The sequence below is a fragment of the Vulpes lagopus genome, chromosome 2 (assembly GCF_018345385.1).
Source record: "Vulpes lagopus strain Blue_001 chromosome 2, ASM1834538v1, whole genome shotgun sequence".
Classification (NCBI taxonomy): domain Eukaryota; kingdom Metazoa; phylum Chordata; class Mammalia; order Carnivora; family Canidae; genus Vulpes; species Vulpes lagopus.
Window position 1 is genome coordinate 16,083,208 of NC_054825.1, and position 25,808 is coordinate 16,109,015.

Here is a 25,808-nt window from a genome sequence, read left to right on the forward strand (position 1 = left end):
TCTCTCCGCTACTGTTCCTGGACTTGGGCTCTAGTAGAGACTCATTAGCCCTCTGGTTTCTGGAGAGGCATCACCGGCCTCCTTAGTAAGGAAGAATGGATGGCGGGGTCACTCGTAAGGCACTTACATGGGCTGTGTGCTTTTATCAAACTTAACCTACCTAATCACGCCGAGGGTAGCTGCACAAGGTTCATACCACCATTTTACAGGGGTGGTGATTAAGGCTCTGAGGGAGGAGGTGACCAGTCAAGGGCACCTGGCAAGCAGTAGGTGCGACTGTCTGACTGCAGTCCTGTGTGTCCTGCCATCACAGGATGCATGTGGTCAGGTCTGCCTGCAGGTACATGGGGGTGGCCCCCAGTGATGACGAAGCCTGGTTTGCCCCATGTTAAAGATGAGCTTGACAATGCCAGAAGGTAGAAGGTTTGTTCCAAGAAGGTGCCCCTGGTTTGGGGGCAGGACCCCTGGTCAGCCAGAGAGGTCCCTTCCTTCCTTGGTCCCCTCCTCCATCACAGCCACGCCAATGCATTTCAGGTAGAAGTGCTGTGTCTGCCCTCTATCCCTATCTACCTATGTTGTACATACACACAAGTATTTGTGTGCACCCACACTTGCAGATATACACATGAACACTTGCATGCACGTGTACACACATGCACAAGTAGTTGCATACACACAAAGACTTGTAGACACACACACACACACACACACGGTGCTCCTGCTGTCAGTGCTGTTCTGCTGCTCCGACCCACCTGTCCTTCCTCTGATTCCCAGCCTTTCTCCCCAACTCACATGCCCTCATCCCGAAACCCCTGCTGGTGGTTTCAAAGACAAGAACCCTTTCAGAAGGAATAGCCTCTCTGTCGGCCTTCACAGAGGTCCCCTTCCTCCCTGGTCAGATGAGCATGGAGCTGGACCTGGCTACGAGGGCCTGACTCCGAGAAGCTGCACACGCTTGCAGTTTGGTAGGACCCGTTAGCCTGTGTGATGGGCTCTCGGCCATCTATGTGTATCTGTTTTGTCAAACCTACCTACCTTCCCTGGCCTCCGTGTCCTAACTCTCAGTGATCACCCCTGAGCTCACAGGTGGGGCAGGTATATGGCAGTGGGTGGGAAATGCTAAGGATGGGGCAAGAGCCCCAGGAAAGGCAGGACTCTCCCAGAGAAGCGCTCAGGCCTGGATGTCCAGCTTTGCGTGCTTCCCCTGCGTAGGGTGTCCGCACACTCAGGCCCCAGCTGATAAGGATGGCACCTTCACACACGGGTCCTCACGGTGCCCCAGGCTCTAGGTGTGGCCCATCCGACAGATGCGGTGACCGAAGCTTAGACCCCAGGTCATGCCACTAGTGATGGACTGCAGTGCCTGTCTCCTTCGCACAGCACCATGTGGCATGTTTGGTCCCCCACGTGGACCAGGGCCTGAACTGGAGTCAGTCTAAGAAGTGAGAAATGTCTTATGCTTCCCAAACCCCATAGCCTTCTTCCTTTTATTCTTTGGCTTCTCTAATTTTAAACTTGTTTCCATAAACTGCTCTAAGCAGAGACTGAAGAAGGAAGGTCTTTGAAAGTACTCTTGCTGCGTCCACAGGGCTTGGGATGGGCAGCGTGGGGATGTGTGTGTGGCTGCCTCGGGCTGTTACCCTCTGGGAACCTCCCGGGGGGCTCCCAGCTCAGAGCCCCAGCGCTGCTTGTGTGGCCAGAGCTACATCTGACATGTGCGCCCCCAGGCCCTGGGTGCCCGGGAAAAGGCCCCTTCTGGAGGAGGGTGGAGTGGACTGCGACAGACCGGTCTAGAGAGCCAGTGCTGGACTCTTCCAGCAGTTGGCAGGCCTGCTTCCCGAGCCGACAGAGGCCCTCCACAGCAAGCTCCATGGCCCCCCAAAAGCTGAGGGGACCATGGCAAACGCAGTTCTTTCTCATACCCACAACCGAGCAGCCACCCCCGCCCAGGATGAGGCTGAGGAGGAGGCTCACAGAGTTGAGGGCTGGCAGCTTTGGCCATCTTCAGGCTTTGCTGTGAAGCACCCACCCCTGCCCCGCTGGCCACCAGAACATGTGGGGGTCTGCAGGGGAGGGGTCTGAGGAACAGGCCTGCCCACTGCAGCCTGCCCAGTCCTAGGCCAGGTGCTGCGGGTGGGAGGGATAGTCGCCGTGCCGTGGAAAGCGTGCATCCCCTGTCTCACCTCCACCCACTTCCCCTGACCTCCAGGGGCCCTAGCTTGGGTCTGGCTGTGAGTCTGAGCCAGAAGGGCCTCCGGTGATGGCTTTTCTTGTCCTTCAGGTCATCCAGGAGGTGAGCGGCCTGCCTTCAGAAGGAGCGTCCGAGGGAAACCAGTACGCCCCAGATGCCCAGCGCCTGAACTGTCAGAAAGTAAGCCTCTGTCCTGCCTGGGAGAGAGTTCAATTCTCTCTCTTCTCTGTCAAAATTAAAAGTATAAAACTGAGATCTTTGTTTTTGCCCGTCAGCCCAATGAGTGAGACATGCACGGTGCCAGTAGCTTCAGGTTGGCAAGAAAACCGATGAAGTTGATCCTTTCTTGCTTGGGTACAGGAAGCTTTATTAGAACAAAGGTCAGCGTGCCCTCCATTCCTAGGCAGGGAAATTCATGGCATGTGGCCCTTCTTTTGCATTTGCTCCTGGTAGAGCTTCGGGGCTGGGTGAACTGTCCCCTTACTGTCCCCTTGTCAATTCCAAAGGGCTCTGTTGCTCATTTGCATGGAGCCATGGGGCCCCTGCTTTGAAGGGCCAAGGTTGAGAAAGTTGGGCCAGGTGCTCTTGGAGGGGAGGGCTGACACCTGTGGCTTCTCAGTCCATGTCACCAAGTATCAGCAGGGAGGTGCCCTGAAGTCTGGGAGCACACAGAACAGCAGCACCGTGTCTCCCTGGGCTCCCCAGCCCTGGCAAGGAAGAGGGCAGAGGGGACATAGATGTCTCAAGTAGGGAGGAGGAAGGCACAGACCATCCCTCTTGGAGTTCCCTGGCCAGGTGTAGCAGTCCTCAAGCCCCCACCTACAGCCTGCCCGTTGGTTGGGAGTCCCTCACCCTGTTTCCCAAAGGTCTGGAGGATGTTCTCTGAGAGGAGCTTGTCTGGAATATTCTGAGCGCTTCACATTCTAACAGCAGCAGCCACCACGTGCTCCTAGAAATTCCCAAGTCCCCTAACAGCCCTGGGGATGTACATGGGGGTATTATCTCTCTTTAAACACATGCACAGCAAGGCCAAGAAAGACTTTTAAGTCGAGCGCCTGGTCTGGATGGACAGTGCTCCAGCCAGGGTTCAGATCATGGTCTGGTGCTGTGTAGACAGGCTGGCCCTTCTCTGGCCCTTCTCTGCTATGTTAGTAGTACGGTCAGTTCTGCAAAGCCGTCCTCACGCTCCCGGACGGGTGGTTCCCAGCCCGACAGTTTCAGCTGGGATGTCAACTCTAATGCCACCGCTGGGGTTGGCAGCTTGCCTTAGGTTGGGCAGGCATGTTGGGAACTTGGGAACTTGGATGAGTGGTGGCCTGAAGAAGAGGGATGGGGATGGGGCAAGGAAAGGTCTCCCAGAGAGCCCGAGGGAAGGCTGGCCAATGTGCCGTCAGTGACCTGGACTCCACGGTGACCTCTAGCCTACACCCAAAAGCTATCTATAAGTTTCTCTTACATTGTGATCCCCCAGGTAACCATTCCCAGACAAGATCACCTGCTTGTCTCTCTCTTTTCCACAGCTAGATATAATGGAGAAGTACCTGTCAGCCCCGGAATATGGAAGCTCCATAGATGGCCACCCTGAGGTTCCAGAGGCCAAAGATGGTACCGATGCTTGTGGCTGTCAGCCTGGGCTCGGGACGGGGATGGTGTCCCAGGCTGCGAGACATGGCTGTCTGGCTCAGCCCTCATGGGTTTTAACAGCTGCTTGCAACATGCCTCCAACTTCTAAACTGCTTGGAAATAACACAGCTGATAAGCCCAGGAAGAAGGGAGGGATGAGCAAATTGAAGTCAAGTTTTATGAATTGCTAGGAGTAGAATATTCTTGCATCTCTCCTTGTTTGCTGCTAACCCTTGACCCCATCTCTTTGAGCCAATGCAGTCTGTGAAGATTCTCAAGTGCTGACATAGTCTATGAGGGGAGTTGGTGTGGGGCGCCTGGGTGGCTCAGTGGGTTGATTGTGTGACTCTTGATTTGGGCTCAGGTCATGATCTCAGGGTCGTGGGATCGGGCTCCGCTTCCGGCTCCGTGCCCAGTGGGGTGTCTGTTTGACATTCTCCCTCTCCCTCTGCCCTTCCTGCCTGTGCTTGCACTCCCTCTGTCTCTGTCCCTCTCTCTCAAATACATAACTCTTTTTTTTTTAAGATTTTATTTATTTATTCATGAGAGACACAGAGAGAGAGAGAGAGAGAGGGCAGAGACACAGGCAGAGGGAGAAGCAGGTTCCATGCAGGGAGCCTGATACAGGACTTGATCCCGGGACTCCAGGATCACGCCCTGGGCAGAAGGTGGGCGCCAAACCACTGAGCCACCCAGGGATCCCCACATAACTTTTTTAAAAATAGAAATCATTTTTAAAAAAACAAATGAGTTGATGTGCCCCCTTCTTGAGTGTTTGATTCCAGGGATACCTGACTCTGGACTGTGGATCCTGGTTTGGGGAGCAGCGTGTGGGTACGCGCATGCGTGTGTGCGTGTGTGTGAGTGTGCATGTGCACACACACACGCGGGGGGTGCAGAGGCAATGGGAATGGGTCTGCTGTTTCCATCTTTGGCTGCGGCCTGTCAGCGGGCTGTTGCAATGCTGACGGCTTTTTCTCTCATGTTGACAGTCAAGAAGAAATCTTCTCCTGGCCTCAAACTGAGCAACCTAATGAATCTGGGCAGGAAGAAATCTACCTCGCTGGAGCCTCCGGACAGGTCCCTCGAGACATCCAGTAAGCACCGTAGCTGCCTGCAGGCCCTGCGGGCTCACCCACCGGGCTGGAGCCCGTCTCCAGGAAGGCGGCTGGGACCATGCAGGCAGGGACTTGGGTCTCGCCCTGACCATCTCTGGGGAGGGCAGAGCCGCAGCTCTAGGTTTCTTGACCTTCGCTGCAGGTGGTTCAGCGCACGCCTAACCCCACGCTGCCTGCTGCGGTGCTGGAGCCTTTGTGTGAGGATCCTCCCAGTGGTCTTTAAAAGTTCTGCTCTTTTGATGAGCATTGAAGGAGCGTGGCCAGCGGTGCTAGGGGAGGGGACCCGGTAGAGGGAGAACACGGTCCTGAGAGCTCACAGCCGAGAGCCGTGCTGGCTTCATACCCCTAAACCACACGCCGTGTCATCATAGCAGTGGTAAGGGGTTCTTTCCAGGGACAGAAAGAACATTCCCATCCAAGGTTGGACCCTCTGAGTCCTGAAGATCAGGCTGGAGCTGAATAGGCCGAGGTGGCGTCTCTGGGCAGCAGCAAGGGCTCAGAGATGGGGACAGTGAGGCCCCTTAGGGCGAATGGAAGCCTGCGCTGCTGGTACAGAGGGGGTGTGCGGGTGCTGCTAGGCTCACAGAGGTCAACTGTACTCCCCTCATTCTGCCTTGAGGAAACTGAGGCCTTTCCCAGGAAACATGCTGGTGGAGCCTCTGTCCTGGCTCTAACCTGGGACTCACTGCTCTGGCTCTTCCCAGGGCCTGAAGGCTGTTCCTCGTGGATCCCTTGTGCCAGCCCTGGGCTCCTTTCCCGAGTCCCAGTCCAGGTCTGGCTTGTGAGGCTGGCAGAGTGGGTGGGTGGGTGGGTGGAACCGGAAGTCATCAGATGGGAGCCTCACGCTGGGAGCCTCTTAATTCTCTGGGCGGGACACCGGGCAGTGCCCCAGCATTGCCAGCCCCTGCAGCCTTGGGGGGCACCGTGTTTGGCACAGAAACCTGGTCTCAGTGAGTCCCACTGGGAGAGAGGTGGCTGGCTTATTGCTGGAAGTCTCTTCAGCAGTGAAGCATGCTCCTGTCCCCAGTGGCCAGGGAAGGGTGACAGAGAACAGACTTGGCATCTGAGCTCCCTGCTTTCTTGACTCAGATTTCTCTTTGGTCCAGAGAACTGAGATGGGCAGTGGGGCACTTGCCTGGATGAGCCAGGTTTCCTAGGTCTGGGGCGTGAATTCTTCTACTTTGCTACTGTTCGTGTGGCTCTGAGAAACTCACGATCTCCATTCTTGGCCCAGCACTGGGTGGGCGGGAGGGTGGCCTTGTCCATCCCAGTTAAGGCTCAGAGCAGCTGCAATCCTCTAGAATGGAGAAGGCGTCCACTTTGTAAGCCAGTCCCTCCGGGAAGGTGGGCAGCATGGAGAGGTGTGAATGCACAGCACATGGGGGGTGCAGGGGGTCCCGTGGACTGGATTTTATGCATCTTTGTAGCCCTGGGGACAAGGCTGTGCTTGGCACATGGTGTCAGCTCCGCAATGTTCCTCTGAGTGGGGGGCAAAGGGAAAGGCTTGTCCTCCTCTTAGGAAGCCGAACCCAACACATGCAGCCTTCTGAGAATAATAAAGGATGGCATGATGGACGCACCCCAGTGCTGGCAGCCGCTGCATGCCTGGCAGAGAGGCCACGGGCACGCACCCTGGGCGCTGGAGGTGAAGGGGGCAAGTTCCTGCCCTTGAGAAGCTCCGTGTCCGCGGGGGAGGCTGTATGGAAGCAGGTCTCACTGTTCTGGGATCCACAGGTTCGGAAGGAAGACAGAGCAGGGAGTGCAGGACCCAGGGAGGGTCAAGCGAGGCTGGGAGGAGGAGAGGGAGCCGGCCAAGGGGAGCAGCCCTTCGCGGGCTGAGGCTGAGTGACCCTGTGTCCGGGATGCCGAGGAGGCTAAGGCTGTGGAGGCCAGAGGACTGACTGCACCTGCCGCCAGGTGCCCCCGGCTGGGGACCTTCCTGCACGTGGCCTAAGTGACCAGAGTCTGGGGAGGAGGGCCGCTGCCGGTGGGGGCATGACAGGGGTGGGGTGGGGGGAGCCTTGTCCTGTACAGACCCAGCCAGCCTGCTCTAGTCAACGACACGGCTCCCTCCCCCCGGGGACAGATGCAGGAGAGCCCGTGCAGCCCACGTTGCCGGGGTCTGGCATGCAGGGGCGGGGGGAGAACTGCTGAGATCCAGCCCCTTCGGGGTGAGAAAGCTCCTCGGGCAGAGCGGTGACGGGTCTCGGACCTGCGATTCTGGGGGAGACGCTGGGAGGCGCGGGGGTGGCGCAGCCCTGGACACCCTCGTCCCCTCCCGCAGGTTACCTGAACGTGCTGGTGAACAGCCAGTGGAAGTCACGCTGGTGCTCCGTCAGGGACAGCCACCTGCACTTCTTCCAGGACCGGAACCGGAGCAAGGTGGCCCAGCAGCCCGTCAGCCTGCTGGGCTGTGAGGTGGTCCCCGACCCGAGCCCCGACCACCTGTACTCCTTCCGCATCCTCCACCACGGGGAGGAGCTGGCCAAGCTTGAGGTACTGCTGCCTGCGGGGGGCGGGGCCGTGCTGCTCGGACTGTCGGACTGTCATCCCACAATCACTGTCATCCCACAGTCGACAATCCAGAGGCAGCGTAGTCTTGCCTTTTTTTTTTTCTCCCTTGCATTTTATTTCTTCGCATTTAAAAAAAATTTTCCATTCCCTTTCTGACCTCAGAGTGCTTGTGTTATAGGAAAGGGACAATGAGCTGCTTCCTGCACTGAGGGCAGCACGAGTATTTATAACTCCCTGAGCGGCTTGCAGAACCTCCTGGGGATTCACAGTGGGTTTGATTTGGTTTGTGTATCACCAGCTGCGGCGCCGTACATAGAGTCGAGGACGATTGTTAGGGCTTATCTGGGGTAAGAATGAGGTTTGTGATACAATTACGTTTCTCCCACTCCCCGCCCTCCGTTTGATGTGATGTTACATTTGCAAAAATAAGAGGTGACCTAATGCCTCGCGCTGGGCAGGCGAGGCCAGAGCCAGAGTTCTTTGCACGCAGGGAAGCACCCTCTGGCTCAGCCCTGTTCACAGGGTCCTCCCCCCACCACCCCAGGGTCTTCATCCAGACTGTGCTCCAACACTGCCCTCTGGTGGCTAAAAGCTCCATATCCCAGTTACCTGGTGGTGGGGGGGGAGCCGGGCACAAGCTTGTGTCCATCCATCCAGCTCTCCTGGTGACATTACAGACCCCGAACAGTAGTAATGTGGTGAACAAGACAGATACGCTCCCGGTCACGCACCTTGGATTCTAGTGTGAGGGTGAGACGTTACTCAGCGAATTAGCGAGTGGATGACTTTGTGCAGAAGTCCTGCGAGCTGGGGGCCCGGGCTGAGGGTGGGGTGTGGACATGATGAGGTTGGGAGGGAAGGAAGGTTGATCCTCAGAGCAATGGGGCGGGGCGGGGGGCAACCCTGGAGGGTTGCAGGGGACGGTGGCATGCTCAGATTGGGATTTCGAGATGCTTCCTCTGGCAGCTGGGGCAGGGGAATGGATGGAAGGGGCACAAGAAGGGACAAGATGAGACCAGTAAGGAAGCTGTCACAGTTGCCCAGGGCAGAGAGGGTGGTAGCTGGAGCTAAGGGTGCCCACGCAAAGCTGGATGGAAACCCCTGCTGGAAAAGGACTGGGAAAGGAAAAGCAGCTCGATGTCCAGCTCTGCTCACAGCTGCCTCTCTGATGAAGAAAATGCGGTAATAAGTAGAGCTGTGTTGTGTCATGCCAACGAGGCAGCTGTTTTCTCTTATGAAAGTGAACCTGTAGTATTTACAGAATTCCCCCCCCCCTTTTTTTTCCATTAAAAAGGTAAGCGGGCAGCCCGAGTGGCTCAGTGGTTTAGCACTGCCTTCAGCCCAGGGCGTGATCCTGGAAACCCGGGATCAAGTCCCGCACCAGGCTCCCAGCGTGGAGCCTGCTTCTCCCTCTGCCTGTGTCTCTGCCTCTCTCTCTCTCTCTTTCTCTCTGAATAAATAAATAAAATCTAAGTGAATAAATGAATGGTAAGAAGTGACGTTGGCATTTTAATAGATACCCAGTGTTTGTAAAAAAAAAAAAAAAAAAAAAACAAAAAAAAAAACAGGCTCCAGCCTCACTGGGATTTACTTCATTATTTATCAGAGCAAGTGGGCTTGATGTCAGGTGTATCTAAGATAACCTTTATTGTAAGACTGACTTTATTGAAATTGTCAACAAAATAAATTTGAATTTTGTTACTTCTTAGGGATCCGATCTTGTATATACGGATTAGGGTGACAAACTGCCATGTGACAGTGTATAACATAGAGGTGTCAACCTAGAACACATGCTCTCCTGGCTCTTCAGCCTCCTAGAAATACATGTGTATTAATCATATTTGATACCTGGGACAAATATCCACAGCATCACCGAGGTGGCATCCAGGTGGCAGGAAATGTTATTTAGAGACACGGGGTTGAGATAGGCTGGTGAAAATGAGAGTGCATGGCCCCCACCTGTCTCAGAGGCCTTGCCTGTGTGGGCATCCTGGCAAGGGTGCTACTGGCACCCTCCCTACTGGCACCCACCCAGTAGCTACTCCTTACTGGTTGGGAGGGCTGGGCAGCAGCCGGCACATTCCATCCAGCTCTGCTCATGTCCCTCTCCGCCTCCTTGCAGGCCAAGTCTTCTGAGGAGATGGGCCACTGGCTGGGCCTCCTGCTCTCCGAGTCAGGTTCCAAGACAGACCCAGAAGAATTCACCTATGACTACGTGGATGCAGACAGGGTGTCCTGTATCGTGAGTGCGGCCAAAACCTCTCTGCTGTGAGTGTTACGGGGGCTTGCTGCATCAAACGCTCCCGTTCCCAGCCATGCTTCAAAACGTGGGCCCGGGCTGGCCCCCCTTGGCCTGTTCCATCACGCAGGGCAGCAGCTGAGAAGCCAGGGTCAGCCCAGTCCTACCCGGCAGCAGGAAGCCCGGGGCCCAGGAGCAGCTAGCAGCTAGGAGCTGAGCCAGGCCTTGGGCAGGGGGCGGCCACAGCACCCTCGGCCTGGGTGGACACTCTCCAACTCCTTAGGGCAGAGTTGGTGCCTTTCCTGACCATCCACTTTCCTTACTGCTGATGGAGCGCTGGTACTTCTGCTTTCCAGGCAAGCAGAGCGGGCCTGGGGAGAAGCGCTCCTGGGTCAGGGGGGTGGAGGTAGCTCTGACGGAAGCTGGCCAAGCCACTGCAATGGGATCCACTTTCCCTTTTCTGTACAAAAAGCGGGGAGTGCCTGGTCTGGGCCACCCCAGTGCATCGTGATGATGAAATGAGAAAGGATTTTGTGGTTGGAAGGAGGTCCTATAAGGGAGGAATCTGGGCAAGAAGGCAGTAGGATCTGGAGGAGGGGTAGGGGGCAAAGGAAGATTGTTTTCCTGGAAGAGAAGTTCAGAACTAGGAGTTCCAGTAAGAAGGCCCTGGGAAGAGAGGGAGGAGATATCCCTAAATAGACGAGTTGAAAATGAGGTCGATGCCAGTCCCTGGGTCCCCTGCAGGCCCTCTGGCTCCTACTGTACCTCTCGTTGTCATGAGTCCTCTGCCACTGGTGGCTTTGACCACCCTGTCCTCATCCTCCTCTTGCCGTGCCTTACTGGGTCTTCCAGACTGATGCAGAGAAAGTTCTCAGAGCCGAACACTTATATCGACGGCCTGCCCAGACCAGACCGCCAGGAGATGCTGTACGATGATGTGGAGACGTCAGAGCTGACGGCTGTGGTAAGGACCCAGGCTGGGCAGTGACCTGGGCTGTCCCCATCCTCCTCCCATCAAACTTCGATGCCAGAGATCAGCAGGTTGTCCCTAAGATGGGTGGATTCTAAGTCACCTAGTGCAAGGCCATGTTCTGTGCAGTGCTCCTGGCTTGGGGACTTCTCTAGCTAAAATAGCTGGTTAACCATCCTAGTTGGTGTGAGGTGTGGTGTCAGGATCGGGAACAGAGACACCATTAACCTTTGAGGCCCAAACAGATAATAAACAGTCATAGCGAAAGCAGCTTCCATTTACTAGGCACTGAACTCTGCTGCGCCGAGGGCTTCTGTGGATTATCTGACTTATTCCAAACCGCCTGGGGCACCTGGGTGGCTCCATGGTTAAGCATCTGCCTTCAGCTCAGGTCATCATCCTGAGGTCCTGGGATCGAGTCCCACATCGGTCTCCCTGCAGGGAGCCTGCTTCTCTGTCTGCCTATGTCTCTGCCTCTTTCTGTATCTTATGAATAAATAAAATCTTACAAAAAAAGTAATCCTAACCACCTGATAAGGAGGTCCACTAGTCTCTTCTCTACAGATCAAGAAATGAGATTCAGGAACAGTTAGGTACTGTGTCCCGGGTCTCCCAACTCCTGAATGGCAAACCCTGGACTTGAGCCCTGGTCTATAAGTCCAGCTCAGTGGAAGCTTTCCAAAGAGGCGGGTCCCCACGAACTCCAGCTTGAGGCAGGGACAGGAGGCAGGTCTGGTGTCCTCTCCATAGCGCAGGGAGCAGAGGCGATGATGAGAGCCACCAGACTATCTCCCCTCTGCAGGTGGAAACTCCCGAGGAAGCCGCCCCTGTGACAGAAGCTCCCAGCGAATCCCAGCCCGACCGAGTCTACCTGGACCTCACACCTGTCAAGTCCTTTTTGCACAGCTCCAGTGGGGCCCAGGCCCAGGCCCCATCCCCGCCGCCAGCCCACCTGGAACCCCCAGCTGAGGCTGCCCCTGCAGACTCAGGCCCTGCCCTGGCTGAACCCCTTGTCGAGTCTCCAGAGAACCCCGAGTTGCAGGTGAGGCTGCCCCCCAGCAGGTGAGCCAGCCTTGCCCTCACAGCCCCTGGGCCGGCTGAGCCGTGTTTGCTTTCTCCTGAAGCAGATGCCGCAACAGGAGAGTGCAGACCCTGAGGAGCCTTCCCCGAGAACCACAACAGTCAAAATCCAGACTGAACAGCAGAAGATCTCCTTCCCGTCGAGCTGCCCCGATGCCGCAGCTGTCACCCCAGCTGGCGCCAGCCCTCCTGTGAAGGACAGGTTGAGGGTGGCCACTGCAGGTGCCTGTGCTAGATGAGTTGGATGTTTTGGAAGTGGCTTGGGGCAGTTAGTCTAGATCCTTCCCTTTTAGATGAGGAAATAGAGGTTCAGAAGTGATGAGACTTGCCCAAGGTCACATAGCAAAGAAAGTGTGGGCCCAATTGTCTTGTCTGTCCCTGCCTGGCTGGCCTGGTGTTTAGCTCTGCCCCACTGCCGAAGCCCTGGGGTTGTGTCTGAGCCTGCGCAGTGGGTTGGGGTGGCCCTTGTGTCCCAGCCTGGCTGACCTGGGGCTTCTCCTCTCTGGGTCTGTAGAGATCAAACTTGGCAAGAATAGGACAGAAGCTGAGGTGAAACGGTACACAGAGGAGAAGGAGAGGCTCGAGAAGAAAAAGGAAGAAATCCGGGGGCACCTGGCTCAGCTCCGGAAAGAGAAACGGGAGCTGAGAGAGACTGTGTTAAAATGCACAGGTGAGAGGGGCACCTGGGTGGGTGAGTGGGTTAAGCGTCTGCCTTCAGCTCAGGTCGTGATCCTGGAGGTCCCTGAATTGAGCCCTGTGTCAGGTGCCCTGCTCTGCAGGGGAGCCTGCTTCTCCCTCTCCTTCTGCTCCTCACCCCACTCATGCTCTCTCTCTCTCTAAATCTTTTTTTTTAATGCACAGGTGAGTGGACTGACTCCAGGGTGGAGAGTGGGGGGCGGAGAAGTGCTTGGACTTTCCTTGGGAAGAATCCTGATCTGTGCACCTGCATGCAGCCCCTCAGCCATCACCCCATCAATCTTTGCTGCAGCTGGGTGCTCCCCTGCCATGTTCTGCCCCCTGCCCTGTCTGAAATGTTGCTATTCTGTATAGAGATCCCCTGACCTGATGTCAATAGGACCAGAAGGTAGTGGGGAAAAAAAACGTCAGAGGAGGAAATCTCTAAAAATTACACGTTTAGACCCATAATGCTTTATTTTCACTTAAACATATTTCGTCTTTTAACGTGGTGCCAAGGCCTTTGCCTGAGACGTGGCCTGTGCCCCCTTTCCTGCCTTAACTGCACCTGTACCATGGCATCCAGCATCTCCAGCCTTCATTTCTTCACAGTGAAGAAAAATTTAAGACCCTTGCAAAGAAATCGGAGTCTTTGTAGATGATTTTCCAGATCCTGCCCCCTCATCACTCAGCAGCCATCCCCTAGAAGAAACTTGCCTTTTATGGGACCTTTCTGAAGCATGCACCTCATTTTCACTTACAGAGTGCAGCTCGGTGCTGACCTAATAATTAAATCGCACAGTTGCACCCACAAGCCCAACTGGCAGAACCAGGTTTGAGGACAAACCCAGCCGCCTCCTGGGAAAGCTTAGAACACGATTGCGCTCCCGTACCTCCTTCCACTGGAGTCACCCACTTCCTTTGTCCTGTAACAGCTCTACCGAGATGCAGTTCGCAGACCATACCACCCACCCACTCACAGTGTACAACACCATGGTGGTGTTTAGTATCTTCCCAGATCTGTGCCACCAGCACCAGTGACCCTCAGAACATCTCACCACTCATACTCATTAGTGGTCATCCTCCCTCCCACCCTCCCCCGACCCTCAGTTCCCTAGGCAACCACTAATCTGCTGTCTATAAATTTGTGCCACTGGTTTCAAAGGCTCAGTGGTGTTGGCTGCTGGTGCGCAGAGGAAAGGAGATGTCCTTTCTACCCAGCCAACATTGCAGAGCTGGGACGTGTGCTAACCAGCGTGACCAGAGGCTCATCCCCGACAGTCCTTGCAAACCTGGGGCGTGAGCTGGGCGGTGAGGCAGGGCCAGGGATTCCCCACCCTTTCTCTCCCATGTGGGTTTTCTGGACAGGAGAAAACTTCCACTATGGTTTATTCTCCTGGCAAAGCAGCCCTGAAGATCCTAGGCCAGTAAGTCCACAGAGCATAGGAAAGTAATTCTCAGACTCTGGGTCCAGAACCATCGTTAACATCTTCTCAGCTTGTTCTCTGTGAATTTTTCTTTCAGAGTGGGCCCTGTGCCTGCCTGCCCTTGGACAAGGGCTGATGGGGGGGGGGGGGGGCGGTTTACTCACCCTGGGCTTGGAAACAGGGCATAAGTCATCTCAGTGGCTGTTGGCTTGGGACTCTACTTGAACCCACATGGCACCATGGGCTCCGCTAGCAATGAGCTCTGAGCCGTCGGTTCCTGGAGCTTCAGTACCAACCTGAGAACTCCAGGGTGAGAATAAAACAGGACTGAGGAAGAGCCAGGGCTGGGGACCACCGCTCCCAAGGGGTTTAGGGGAGCCCTGAGCGCCAGTAGGACTGAGGGGACTATGTAGGCCAGGTGGGAACAGCACAGCCATCCTCCAAGGGTCATTAATAAAGCTGCTCTCTCCCTGGGGGGGGGGGGGGGGGGCGGGGGTTGCTGCCACAGTAGCCAGTATCGAAACAACAGTAGTCAGTATCGAAACAACTTCTCAGTTGAGAACTCTAAGAACCTACCAGAAGGTTCTATACCTCAGATGCATGCCTTCCTGTGAAGGCAGAGCCGTCCTCCCACAGCGTATTCCTTCAGCCTTTGCAGAATGCTAACATGGGGCCCAACTTTGGGTGCCGGGGCTGGAGCTGGGCCCCACCCACCCTGGGGTGCCGCTCCCCGCAGCCAGCTTAATTCCCTCCGCAGACAAGGGGGTCCTGGCCAGCCTGGAGCAGAAGCTGAAGGAAATCGATGAGGAGTGCAGGGTCGAGGAGAGAAGGCGTGTGGACCTCGAGCTCAGCATCGTGGAGGTGAAGGACAATCTGAAGAAGGCGGAGGCCGGGCCCGTGACACTGGGCACCACCGTGGACACCACCCACCTGGAGAGCGTGAGCCCCCGGGTGAGCGGCGGGAGTCCCTGGCGCGGGGCTGGGGGAGGCGGGTCCCATGCCCTGCCCTGGGCTGAGGCCTTGTGCTCCTCTCGCCACTACAGCCCAAAGCTGCCACCCCCACCCCTGCCCCAGACTGCACCCCAGTCAACTCTGCTACGGCGCTCAAGAACAGGCCGCTTTCGGTCATGGTCACGGGCAAAGGCACCGTCCTCCAGAAAGCGAAGGTAAGTGGTCACTCGCAGCCTTCTTCGGGGCCCCCCCAGGGGGAGATGGCAGAGCTGTGGGAGGAGGTGCCCCCCCCCCCGCCCCGGGTAGCACCTCCCTGCCTCGGGCACCAGCACTGAGAGGGCTCTGCTCTCACGCAGGGGCTGAGGCTCTGCGGTGCCTTTGGCTCTGACCACCCAGAAAGGCGAGCACTGGGGTCCGGGGTTCTTAGCGGACAGCCTGAGGACATGTGATCCTGCAACTACCCACCGCTCGATCATCTGTAGGTTCCAGGGCAATAAGCCTAAGTTCAGAGATGGGCTGGGACTGGCCAGTTTTCAAATCAAAAAGTCAGTGATTCTAAAGGCCTTCTGCCATTAAAAGTAAAGAAACAGGTTCAGACAGGTGATAGGATTTGCCCAAAGCCCCCGAGGCAACTGGTGGTGGAAGGCTCAGTAAGGTGGAAGCAAGGACAGGACGCCCTTTCTGGGTTCCTCCCTGAGGGCTAGAAGTCTTTTACTCATGTGCACAGTAAAGAACATGCCCAGAGCAACTTTTGTTTTTGGCAAACTCTGCTCCTCATTTCTGTCCTGCTTACCTGCGGGAGATATTTTGAGGCACCTGCACCGGATGACTGACTACTCAGTCCACACAAACACATGAGCCGCTACTCCCTTGCTGCTGTGGCCAATATTGCCAATCACTCCCAGCATGCTCTGCTGTGCTGCAGCCTCAAAATCTCGTAGCAGGTGCCCCAAATCATGAACAGACAAGGGTTGAAACATAGCTGCCAACTCTATCCCTCAGTGCTTCTGTGCTTCAAAAAAATACTTCTTACGTTGTTCTATGTAGATGGAGGCTACTACATAGGATAACTAACTTTCCTTCTGGGGGTGGGTGGCGGGGGGGTGCTGGAATTTGAATGGTACTCTAGGAATGGGAGAAGAAAGGAACAAGTTAGGAAACAAGCTTCATCTAAAGACTCTCCTGCCATCACGGGCCTTGGTGACAATCCAGCTTCGTTAAAGTCTTCATTAAAGCAGCAACTCTATGAAAGGGTGAGTCTGCTCAGAAGAAAAAGGATGGACTATGGTACTCTGGGTGGAGAGCACTGGCTAAGAGGGGGCTCTGTCATTTTCAGAGCCAGAGGAAATACTACAACAATAAAGAGAAGGCTTCTTGGGAGACCTAATCGCTCCTGGGTGGAAACAAGACATTGCTGTAGTTAGGGGTGTTCTGTGTCTCTTCTTTGAAATTTTCATCAACTGCTTTATCAAGCTTTTTTAAGTAGTGAAAAGCATCTGATGGTGGGACTTTGGTGGAAAAGAAATCAAGGTAGCAAGACCCCGTCCCACTGGTCGTGTGGCTTGGGTGACCCAGGAGACCCCAACTCCTGACTGTCATCTCTCCTCCGTGTGTCGACGCCTCTCCACCACAAGCAGGTGCGGCTCAGTCTTCTGTGGTTTTAAACAGCATCGCTACCAACTGTGTAAAAGCCATCCCTGACATGCTTTTTGAGAAACAGTAATGGGAAGTTACGTGGGACCAAGCCGAGGTAGGGGCTGTCCCCACTAAGTTAAGGACTTTTTTTTTCAGCCTAAAGCAGGCCTGAACCCATTGCTTTTAGATAAAAATTTATGTGATGCTGTATTATATAGAAAAAGTTTAAAATCCTGTAATTTAGAACAGTGAAAAGTGTCAAAAAGTATCTTTTTGAGCTCTGACTTTTTACATTAGCGTAGGAGGAAAGATGACCCACTGTTTACAGATGCCGTCCTGTGGCTGGGCCATTTTTAGGGGAAAAGTTCATTAAGTCCTGCTTAATGTCCACGCGCCTTCCAAGAAAAATGTGGTGAATTCTGTTTTGGGTTGACTCTCCTCCTCCTCCTAAAATTGGCAGAGCTGTTTTTTGTGTCTTCTCTTCTGATGCAGTGTTTTGTGTGTTGTTTTTTTTTTTTTTTTTTTTTTAACACCAATTGAAACATTTCATCTGTGGTTCCCGCCTTGTTTCTGGGGGTTTGTCAATCAGAGTTCTCTAACACTGGCTCCTGAGAACTAAAGGTCTTTCGATTTCTATTATCATTCTAATCCCAGGGCATTTATTTCCTTTGTCATATACACTTGGTGTCCTTTACCAAGTGGTGAGTTCAATTTTTTTTTTTAATAAAACATTAATTGTATTTTGGGGTTTTCTTGTAGTTTATAGAATGACTTTGGGGCAGTGCCTGGTAGAAATCTTCCTTAAAGGGGGAAACATCTTGGTTATTTATACATTAAAGTTCAAAACATGTGCAATAACAACTGCACAAGGTGCCATCCTAGCAGGAGACTTGATGCCTCCTTAACTCAAGCAGCACAGGTAAGGCTGGAAGAGGATTTTCTCAGTAGGACATAAACGAAACACATAGGATCGGTTTCTGTAGATAAGAGGCTGGAAACCAATGGTCCTAGAAGTTAGACACGCTCATAAATAATGCTTAGGGAAAAGAAACATACCAATACTTGGAAAGCTTGCCTAAGGAGTAATTAAGAAAGCTCCATGCATGAATGTGTTTATTTTAAAAAAGGATGAAATCTGGCTCATTGAAATGACTAATACAATAAAGAGACAAGCTAAGGCAAAATTAAATCCCAGAATTGAAAAAAAGGCCTTACATTTGAGGAATAAGTATTTTCCATTTTCTAAAGTTAGCCATTTGGTATCAGAACAATGCTAACACAAATCACAGAAGAAAACCAGATCTTTGGATTTTCTGGACAAAGATGAAAAACCTTAATATTGTTGAATGAAATTCAACAGTGTTTAAAGAATCGCATCATGACCAGATCATATTTCTCCAAGGAAGCAAAGGTGGTTCAACAATTAAAAATATACTAATGTGCCATTTATGATATGAACAGATGATTAAATGTTAAAAACATCATCTCAACACCATCTCAAAGGAAGTGGAAAAGCATACCATAAATCTCAACACTCCTAATAAACGCTCTGAGCAATCCAGGAAGAGAAATAAAGTATTTCTAATAATAAAGTATTCCTAACAAAGTAATCCACAGAAAATAACATAGAATGATGGAAGATCCCTTCAGTTCCAGAAACAGATACCACTATTTTTTAAAACATTATTCCTAGGTCCTAGACAATGCAAGCTGACAAGAGAAGTTCCTGGTATAAACATCAAAAGGAAGAGGAGAGTCTCATTATTTATAAATATCTTTCTATAAAAGAGAATTAACTATTAGGACTAGAGCATCCAGCAAGTTGGCTGGAATCAGGGCCATTCAGAACATAAAAGATTGATGTCCTATCTGCAGTTTAATTTTTCCAAGAACAAATTTTTATGTTACTTGTGGAATTAAAGGTCAGTTTCTTTAAAAAGAAAGGAATTACCTGTATCACTACTGGGGTACAGAGAGGGTTGAAGTATTCAAAGAAATACTTAGAATAGAAAAGGTCCAAAAAAAAAAAAAAATGGCTCGAGGGCTGAGACCTAAAAATAGAAAGAGCCTTTCACGCGTATGCCCAGAGCCCACCATTCTGTGGTGTGTTTTTTTAGGTTGAAGCAATTCAAATGGAGCCCTGACCAAGTCAAAGAGCCTACACTATAAAATGATGAAATTGCTGTTAAAGACAGTGGGTTCATGTAAGTTCTTTGACATCACCTCTCAGCACCTGCCAGGTGGACATGTGACCGTGCTCTGATGTCACCTTCTGGCTTGGTCTAGGTAATCATGGGAGTGAAAATATCCCTTGAACACCAATGACTGTCATAACTACGCTTAGTACCGCTGGACCTTTCCTTTGTAATGTCTAACAGCAGCCTCTGGATGACCTCTTCCAGTACTTTAAATCAAAGTAGCCTTGAATATTTGCATGTAAAAACCTTTACGTTATTTACATTAAAAAGAAGAGTCAGGATAAAGTGTCTGGATTTAGGACACAGCTCTACAAAGGTTTCTACTGAAAACTCAAATTCAAACAAGGGAAGAAGTGTTCCCTAAAAACTGCAAGGGTGAGTTCCTAGTTTGCCAGAAAAATGTCCCAACTGAGCCTTCTTGCCACACGGGGTCCTGTGAAATAACCAACAGCATTTCTCAAAGTATTCCTTTCAAAACCAGACATGAAAAGCAAAATCACCTAGACAACAGAAGATCGATGCTTCAAAAAGCCAATACCCTCTAAAGTTTCTTTATGCCTTATTTGCGGAGTTTAAGAATTCCACTCCTTGTGCTACTAAAAATTTAATCCTTGAGGACAAGCAATAAGCACCCCACAATGAGCCCCCCCTCAGTAATCCCTCAAGCAAGTCCTTCCAAGGGAATGTAGCCCAGGACATGGGTCAATGTCATCTGGCCCCTGGAGACCAGGACGATTTGTATGCTCGGCCCCTTCCCCGTAGTCAAACAAGTTAGTGGTCATATTCCAGTCCAGAGTTTTTCTAGGTCTTTGTCACACACAGTCACCAAAAGTCACAAATGCCACTCAAGTCCCTTCTCAAACTAAAAGCAAATCCACTTGGACATCTTTGGGAAAAGACATATGAAAAGGTCCACAGTTTTCCAATCTTGAAATGCTGCTATGGCTTCAGTGGTCCAAATGACACTCTAGTCCATGCCTCCTCCTGAGCATTACCATCCCAATAGCATTTTATTTAGCATTTGTTATGCGCAAAGCGAGCTTTCAAACAGGCCATCAAAAGTCTCCAAGCTCCTTTAGCTTCTCCTCAGGGGAAGTTGGCAGAGGAAACAAGCTCACCAGGGCAAGGTCCAGGTACAGAAAGTAGGTATTTACTTACGCATCACAACTTTTCAACATCTGCATTAGTAGTGGGATCAGCTGCTACTGTGTCCCCAAGCAGTGTGGTCTGCAGTAGGGACAGCTCTTCTCTGTGACTGAGGGAGTGGGCAGGAGGGTTCCGCACAGAGCTAGAGGCAGACGCTCAGAGGATCCGGGGAGACAGGACAGGACAGGGCAGGCTGCTCTCGGGGTCGGTCACCAAGGCCTTCTGGGCAGTTGCCGAGGAAGGGTAGGGCTACTGCCCTCCTGCGGGTTCTCGGAGGGAGCCACGTGCCTTGGGGGCATCTCCTCTCAAGGACCCTGGGAGAGAAGTGAACCTTGAGGACAGGAGGAGGGTCCGAGTCCTCTCCTCACCAGCGGGCAGCCTGTGCACCCCTGCATGTCTCTCTTGCTCCACAGCCCAAGCAGAAACGAGATCAGAGGCCTATCTGATTGCCTTCAGGTCCAGCCACAGGAAGCCACACTCTGCTGGTGGCTGAAAATCTAAAGCTCTGAGGGGTGTCTTCTGGTCGCTGGCTCCTCTAACTTGAAATTCATGAACAGGAGCCCTAGGAAGCCATAATGCTGCCCACCGTGATGGACTGTCTGGTGCAGACCCCTTCTCTCCTGGACCGTGACTGCTCTCGGCTCCTACCACCAGTGCCTCCTCCCATCTTAGTGAGCAGAGAGAAACTCCAGCACCCTCTATCTACCCACCCACCGCACCTGTGCCCTCGTCCTGTCTTCCAGCCACTCCACCCCCCCCCCCCCCCCCCCCCCCCCGTGCTCCCAACACAGGCCTCTCTGGAGACCCTCCTCCAGCCGCTGTTTTTCTCACATACACCTAGCACCACCACACTGCAGGTTGTTCTTATTCACTGCCCGTCTCCCCCACTGGCATGGGAGCTCCAGAAGGGCAGAGCTTCTCATTGTGCCCCCAGCACAGCACCTGGGATGTGGGAGGCCCCCCCACCGAATATTTCATGTGGGAATGAACACACAATTGCAGGCGGCCTTCTGCTGAACGAACACCTCAGACCCTGCCTTCAGCTAAGTCCCTAGGGCTCAGCAGGTCTGAAGGCCCCTGCCCCCCACCCCCCTGCCATGCCCCACAGGCAGAGCCAGAGCCCCACTTACGGTTCCCACAGTGGGGGCCCTGCCAGCCATCCCGGCACTCGCAGCGGTAGCTTCCGTTCTGTAGGACACAGGTGCCCTCATGCAGGCACGGGCTGGGTTTGCACAGGCTGACTGGCCGCTTGGCTTCTACAAGAGAGAACGGGCCCAGTGGGCCCAGCCTGGGTCAGCCCCAAGGCTCCCCCACCAAAGAAGACCGCTGACCCACCCTGGCGTCCCTGTCCTGGGCAAGTGTCTGCCTTCTGCTCAGGGTTTGATCCTGGAGTCCCTCCCTGAATGAAGCCTGCTTTTCCCTCTGCCTGTGTCTCTGCCTCTCTATCTGTGTCACTCATGAATAAATAAATAAAATCTTAAAAAAAAAAAAAAAAAGCCCAGGACAGTGGGGAGGCCACAGAAGAATGTCTCACACCTCTCAGTGTCAGCACATGGTTGGTGGCCCATTCTACTTGGCTAGGTCAGAGACCCAACTTTCACCTGGCTCACCTACTGTACACAGAGACTCTCATCTCTCAAATGTGCTGTGCACACAGAAGTGTTTACTATTACGGATACACTTTTAAAGAGACAGAAAGGGGGTCACTGGCAAAAAGATGCCTTGGGGCCAGGCTGGCCTGGCTGGGTTTGTTCCTAGCTCTGTCATCACTATAGGTCAATGTCAGCCGGGTCCTTAGATTCCTGGGGGAATCTGTAGGTATCCTAGCAAGGTCTTCTGTTCCAATGAAGTGCAAAAATTCTCGAGTTTGGGGAGAGGTACTGGGGTCACTTAAACTCTCTGCACCATCAGATGGGGCCAGCTGTGCCACTGCAGTGTTTCATGTGAACCGGGAGGTTAGCACAGAACCCAGCACTCAGAAAGCATGGGGTAGCTGAGAGGCACTGCCATCCTTGCAACCCTGTACCTGAGGGCTCAGGCTGAGTTCCCTCCCCTGGGGGGGACACCGTAGGCCGGGGACTCCCCCACTTACCTCCACATATCCAGTGGATGAGTGCATCCTGGTGGTACCTCAGGTCTGCGTAGGTGGCCACGTGGATCAGGGCATCCCGGGGACCTGCGAGCCTCCGCAGTGCCTCCCTCAGGACAGGCCCCACGCCCACCACCAGCACAGAGATGCCATTGTTCCTCAGCTTCTGGACAGGGACAGCTGCATCCTCCGCGCCCATCCCACCTGTGAGCACCACCACAGCCTTGGGGACGCCAGGCCGGGCGCCCCTCTGGATGGTCATCACTTTGTCATAGACATGCAGCAAGGCTGTGCCTGCAGAGCCCGCCCCGCCCAGGTAGGGGGCCTGGCTCATGGCCCGCAGCACCGCCGCACGGGTGAGATGGGCGTCCAGCCCGAAGGCTGTCTGGACCTGGCTGCCGTACACCACCAGGCCGACCTGTGTCACATCTGGGTTCACCTCAAACTGGAGCGTGCAGCTTCTCACGAAGCTCTGCATCTGGGCGAAGTTCTCGGGCCCCACTGAGGCTGAGGCATCCAACATGAAGAGAAGGTCCAGCGACTGTGTCCGGCAGCCTGTGGGGAACAAGCAGAGTGAGCCTGGGGGCAGGCTGTGCCCAGCAGAGCCCCTCCTCTGGACCAGGCCAGCAAAAGAGGGGCTGCCTAGGTCGGGTCAGTCAGTCTGTCCACTGCAGTGGCCGTCCTCCACCCTCTCCTAAGATATAAGGGCACAGGAAAGCCAGGCTAGCCCACATTCCCGGACTCCCCAGCAGACAGGTGTGGCCGTGTATCTAAGTTCTATCTGATTGGACATGGTTGAAAATTGTACAGTTTCTGAAATCCGTCCTCAAAAGGAAGCTACTTGCCTTCCACTTCCCTCCTCCCCACTTCTAGCTGGCAGAGAAACAGTGATCTAGAGGTGGAACCACAAGACACCCAAGCCACCCTGCTGGCTGCAGCCACTCACTTCTGAACTGTGACAGAAATAAACGTCTGTCCTCTGTAAGCCACTGAGCTCTGGGCACCCTCATCCATCCCGTTATTGAGCACCTTCCGTGTGCCGTGCACTGTACTCCACGCACTAATTATACCAAGTGGACAAAATGGGCCCATGCCTCCCCTCAATGGGCTGTGGGGGGACAGATATGAACCAACACAGAAACACAAATCCCATGAGCAGGCATGGGGGGGAAAAGGGTATTGTGCAAGGGATCTGCAGGAGCCGTGACATAAGTAGATTGGGAGAAGGGGTCAGGGTCTCTCTGGGAGGAGTAAGAGTAAGCTGAGGGCTGGGTGGCGCGTCTAAGGCAGGGAGGGGGCTGAGTGGCCGCTCCCCCACCTTCACCCCATTGCAGGGGCTGCAGAGAAGTCTGAGGGACCAACCACACGGAGCTCTCAGAGGCCAGGAGGAGTTCGGGTTTTATTCCAAGGCAGAAGGGAGCCAGCAGGAAGGTTTAGGTAGGGAGTGAGTGGATCAGACTTAAGGGTGTTTAAAACCCACTCCACCACAAGGAATATCTAAGAGGAGCCTAAGACACGATGACTAGCTGAATGCAGGGACCTAGAAAGAATCCTTGGAATGATGAAAGGTCACTAGGTAAAAACTAAGAAAATCTCTTTTTTAAAAAAAAAAATATATTTTTTTTTAAGAGAAAGAGTGTGTGAGAAAGAAAAGCATGAGCAGGGGTAGAGGCAGATAGAGAGGGCGCAATGACATCCAGCCAGGGCAGGAAGCCGGATACAGGACTCGATCCCAGGATCCCAGGATCACGACCTGAGCCGAGGGCAGACGCTGAACCACTGAGCCACCCAGGCGCCCCATGGGCTCCTTAATCCCGACAAATGTACCTTGTTAACATCTTACACGAGGACGCCCACTACTGCAGAGCACCGGGCCCTCACCTGGCTGTGGCCGGCTGCACAGCTTCTCCCGCAGCTCAGGGACTCGGCGGAACAGGTCCTGCGGGCCAGTGTAGACCAGGACGCGCTCTGGGCTGCCTGTGACCTCCTCTAGCTCTGCGCGCACGGCCTCGGTGCCCACGGCCAGCAGGAGCAGCTCTCGGGCCCTGGCGTGGCGCGCGGGGCCGGCCACCTCGTCCTGGGAGGGTGACTCAGTGAGCAGGACCAGCACTCTGCGGGGACGGTCCTGGCCCGTCCTGGCGGCGCTCCCAAAGCCGAGCTCGGCCGCCCGCCGCAAGGCACTGCCGGTCAGGGTGGCGCCGCCGCTGAACGGGACGCCGTCGAGGCTCCTGAGCAGGTCCGGCACGTCCTGGTACTCGCCCACGGGCACGGCCACCGCCAGCTCCCCGCTGTACCGGGCCACCCCCACGCGGGCCCGGGAGTCCTCGCTCAGCGACGCCTGCACAAACCGCTTCACGAAGGCCTTGGCCCGCAGGAAGCCCTCCGGGGTGGTGCCCGCTGAGCTGGCCAGCAGGAAGAGGACGTCGATCCTGCATTCCACGCTCAGCTTCGGGGCTGCTGGGTCACAGCAGCCGCCGGTCACGCTGCGGCCACCCTAGAGATGCCCAGACGCCAAACCCAGCAGAATCCTCCCTCCCAGCAGGGAGACGGGGCAGAGGAGCGAGGTGGCAGGGGCCGGGGATCTCGTCACAGAGTCAGACAGGGCCAGACACAGCTCTGCCTCCTGGCTCTCACTATGGGTCTCCCTCTGACCACCTTTTTAAAAGTTAAAATGGAATCTAGATCTTTCTTCCCTTATGGTCAATGCTTCTTGCATCCTGTTTGAGAAATCTTTGTCTACCTCAAATCATGAAGATATGCTCCTATGTTTTCTTCTAGAAGCTTCACTGCCTTTGCCTTTTATATTTAGATCTGTGATCCACCTGGAATTGATTTGTGCATAGCTTGTGAGGTAGGAGGTCAAGATTTAGTTCTTCTATATAGATCTCCAGTTGACCCAGCACTAGATTTTTAAAGTTATTAAGATTTTTTTACAAAAAAAATATATATATTTTAAAAAGTTCTTGTCTAACAAGCTCCTACTATATGTCAAGCATGGTGACAAAGCACTTTATGTCTACCTTATTTAAAACTCTCAACAACCCTACAGGGTAAAAGCCTATCATAATCTTTATCTCATACCTTTAAGACCAAAAAGGGTTTAGGCTCCTTGCTCCTTTTCCTAGGAGAGGGGAGAAGAGACTCTGCCCAGGACCAGGCTTCAGAGTCAGACTGCCATCAGCCCGTAATTGGGCTTAGCAACACTCAAGGCCCCATTTCTACCTAGGAGCTAGCAGGATGGGAAGTGGATAGCAGGAGCCCAGGCCCCACTGCTCCCCAATGGTCAGTCTTGGAAGTCCCCTGCATACGTACCGCAGTTAGCCCCCGCTCCGAAGGCCGGTGGACAGAGGCAGTGGTACCTGTCCAGTCCTTCTGGAACACATGTGCCTCCGTTCTGGCAGGGCTGTGAGTCACAAGGGCCTACCAAAGAGATGCCTGTTAACAGCCTCGCATGCTAGCTCAGACGCATGAAAGGGTTTGTGTAGAGGTGGGAGTCTGGCAGCCCAGCCTGCCCCACCAGGGCCCAGCTCCCTCCTTCCCCCAAGACCACTAGGTACCCAGCCACAACACCTGTGGCAAAGAGGGCAAGGAAAGCAAATGAGGTACATAAAGGAGGGGCTGGGTGTGGGTGTAAAGGACACTTGGTGGCAGGCTCCGTAAGGCCTTTTGTGAATTACAGGCTCCCTGGGGCAGTGCCAATGGGCCCTGGACTGTTAGGGCCTCCAAATTCATGTGTGTTAGTCCTAACCCTCGGTACCTTGGAATGTGACTGTATTTGGAGAGAGGGCCTTTAAAGAGTTCATTAAGGCTAAATGAGCTCATAGGATGGGCCCTAATCCAGTCTGACTCATAAGAAGAGGAAGATCCCCTAGAGATGTGCACAGAAGGAAGGCCACCTAAGGATACAAGGAGAGGACGGCCATCTGTAAGCCGAGCAGAGAGGCCTCCGGAG

General features: G+C 53.8%; 2 protein-coding genes across 9 annotated transcripts in view; one reads left to right on the plus strand and one right to left on the minus strand.

Moving 5' to 3' along the window:
- Nucleotides 1–20,531, plus strand: part of AFAP1L2 (actin filament associated protein 1 like 2) — a 100,334-nt gene extending 79,803 nt beyond the window's left edge. For 2 of the 8 annotated variants that reach the window (XM_041743125.1, XM_041743122.1), the window contains 12 exons: nucleotides 2,282–2,371; nucleotides 3,712–3,796; nucleotides 4,807–4,911; nucleotides 7,217–7,428; nucleotides 9,569–9,714; nucleotides 10,538–10,649; nucleotides 11,458–11,697; nucleotides 11,780–11,957; nucleotides 12,250–12,405; nucleotides 14,595–14,788; nucleotides 14,881–15,003; nucleotides 15,918–17,163. In XM_041743125.1, the coding sequence (XP_041599059.1) occupies nucleotides 2,282–2,371; nucleotides 3,712–3,796; nucleotides 4,807–4,911; nucleotides 7,217–7,428; nucleotides 9,569–9,714; nucleotides 10,538–10,649; nucleotides 11,458–11,697; nucleotides 11,780–11,957; nucleotides 12,250–12,405; nucleotides 14,595–14,788; nucleotides 14,881–15,003; nucleotides 15,918–15,944 (1,668 nt within the window). In that variant the 3' untranslated portion in view covers nucleotides 15,945–17,163. Of the gene's footprint in view, nucleotides 1–2,281; nucleotides 2,372–3,711; nucleotides 3,797–4,806; nucleotides 4,912–7,216; nucleotides 7,429–9,568; nucleotides 9,715–10,537; nucleotides 10,650–11,457; nucleotides 11,698–11,779; nucleotides 11,958–12,249; nucleotides 12,406–14,594; nucleotides 14,789–14,880; nucleotides 15,004–15,144; nucleotides 17,164–20,180 lie in introns of those variants that run through there. The other 6 variants (XM_041743116.1, XM_041743120.1, XM_041743119.1 and 3 more) reach the window with 5 other exon arrangements.
- VWA2 (von Willebrand factor A domain containing 2) overlaps nucleotides 17,520–25,808 on the minus strand; it is a 46,921-nt gene continuing 38,632 nt past the window's right edge. The window contains exons 11-15 of the mRNA XM_041743126.1: nucleotides 25,169–25,276; nucleotides 23,738–24,310; nucleotides 21,860–22,411; nucleotides 20,898–21,023; nucleotides 17,520–20,081 (exon numbers count right to left, since the gene is read on the minus strand). Coding sequence (XP_041599060.1) covers nucleotides 20,017–20,081; nucleotides 20,898–21,023; nucleotides 21,860–22,411; nucleotides 23,738–24,310; nucleotides 25,169–25,276 — 1,424 coding nt within the window. The 3' untranslated portion in view covers nucleotides 17,520–20,016. The remainder of the gene's footprint in view (nucleotides 20,082–20,897; nucleotides 21,024–21,859; nucleotides 22,412–23,737; nucleotides 24,311–25,168; nucleotides 25,277–25,808) is intronic.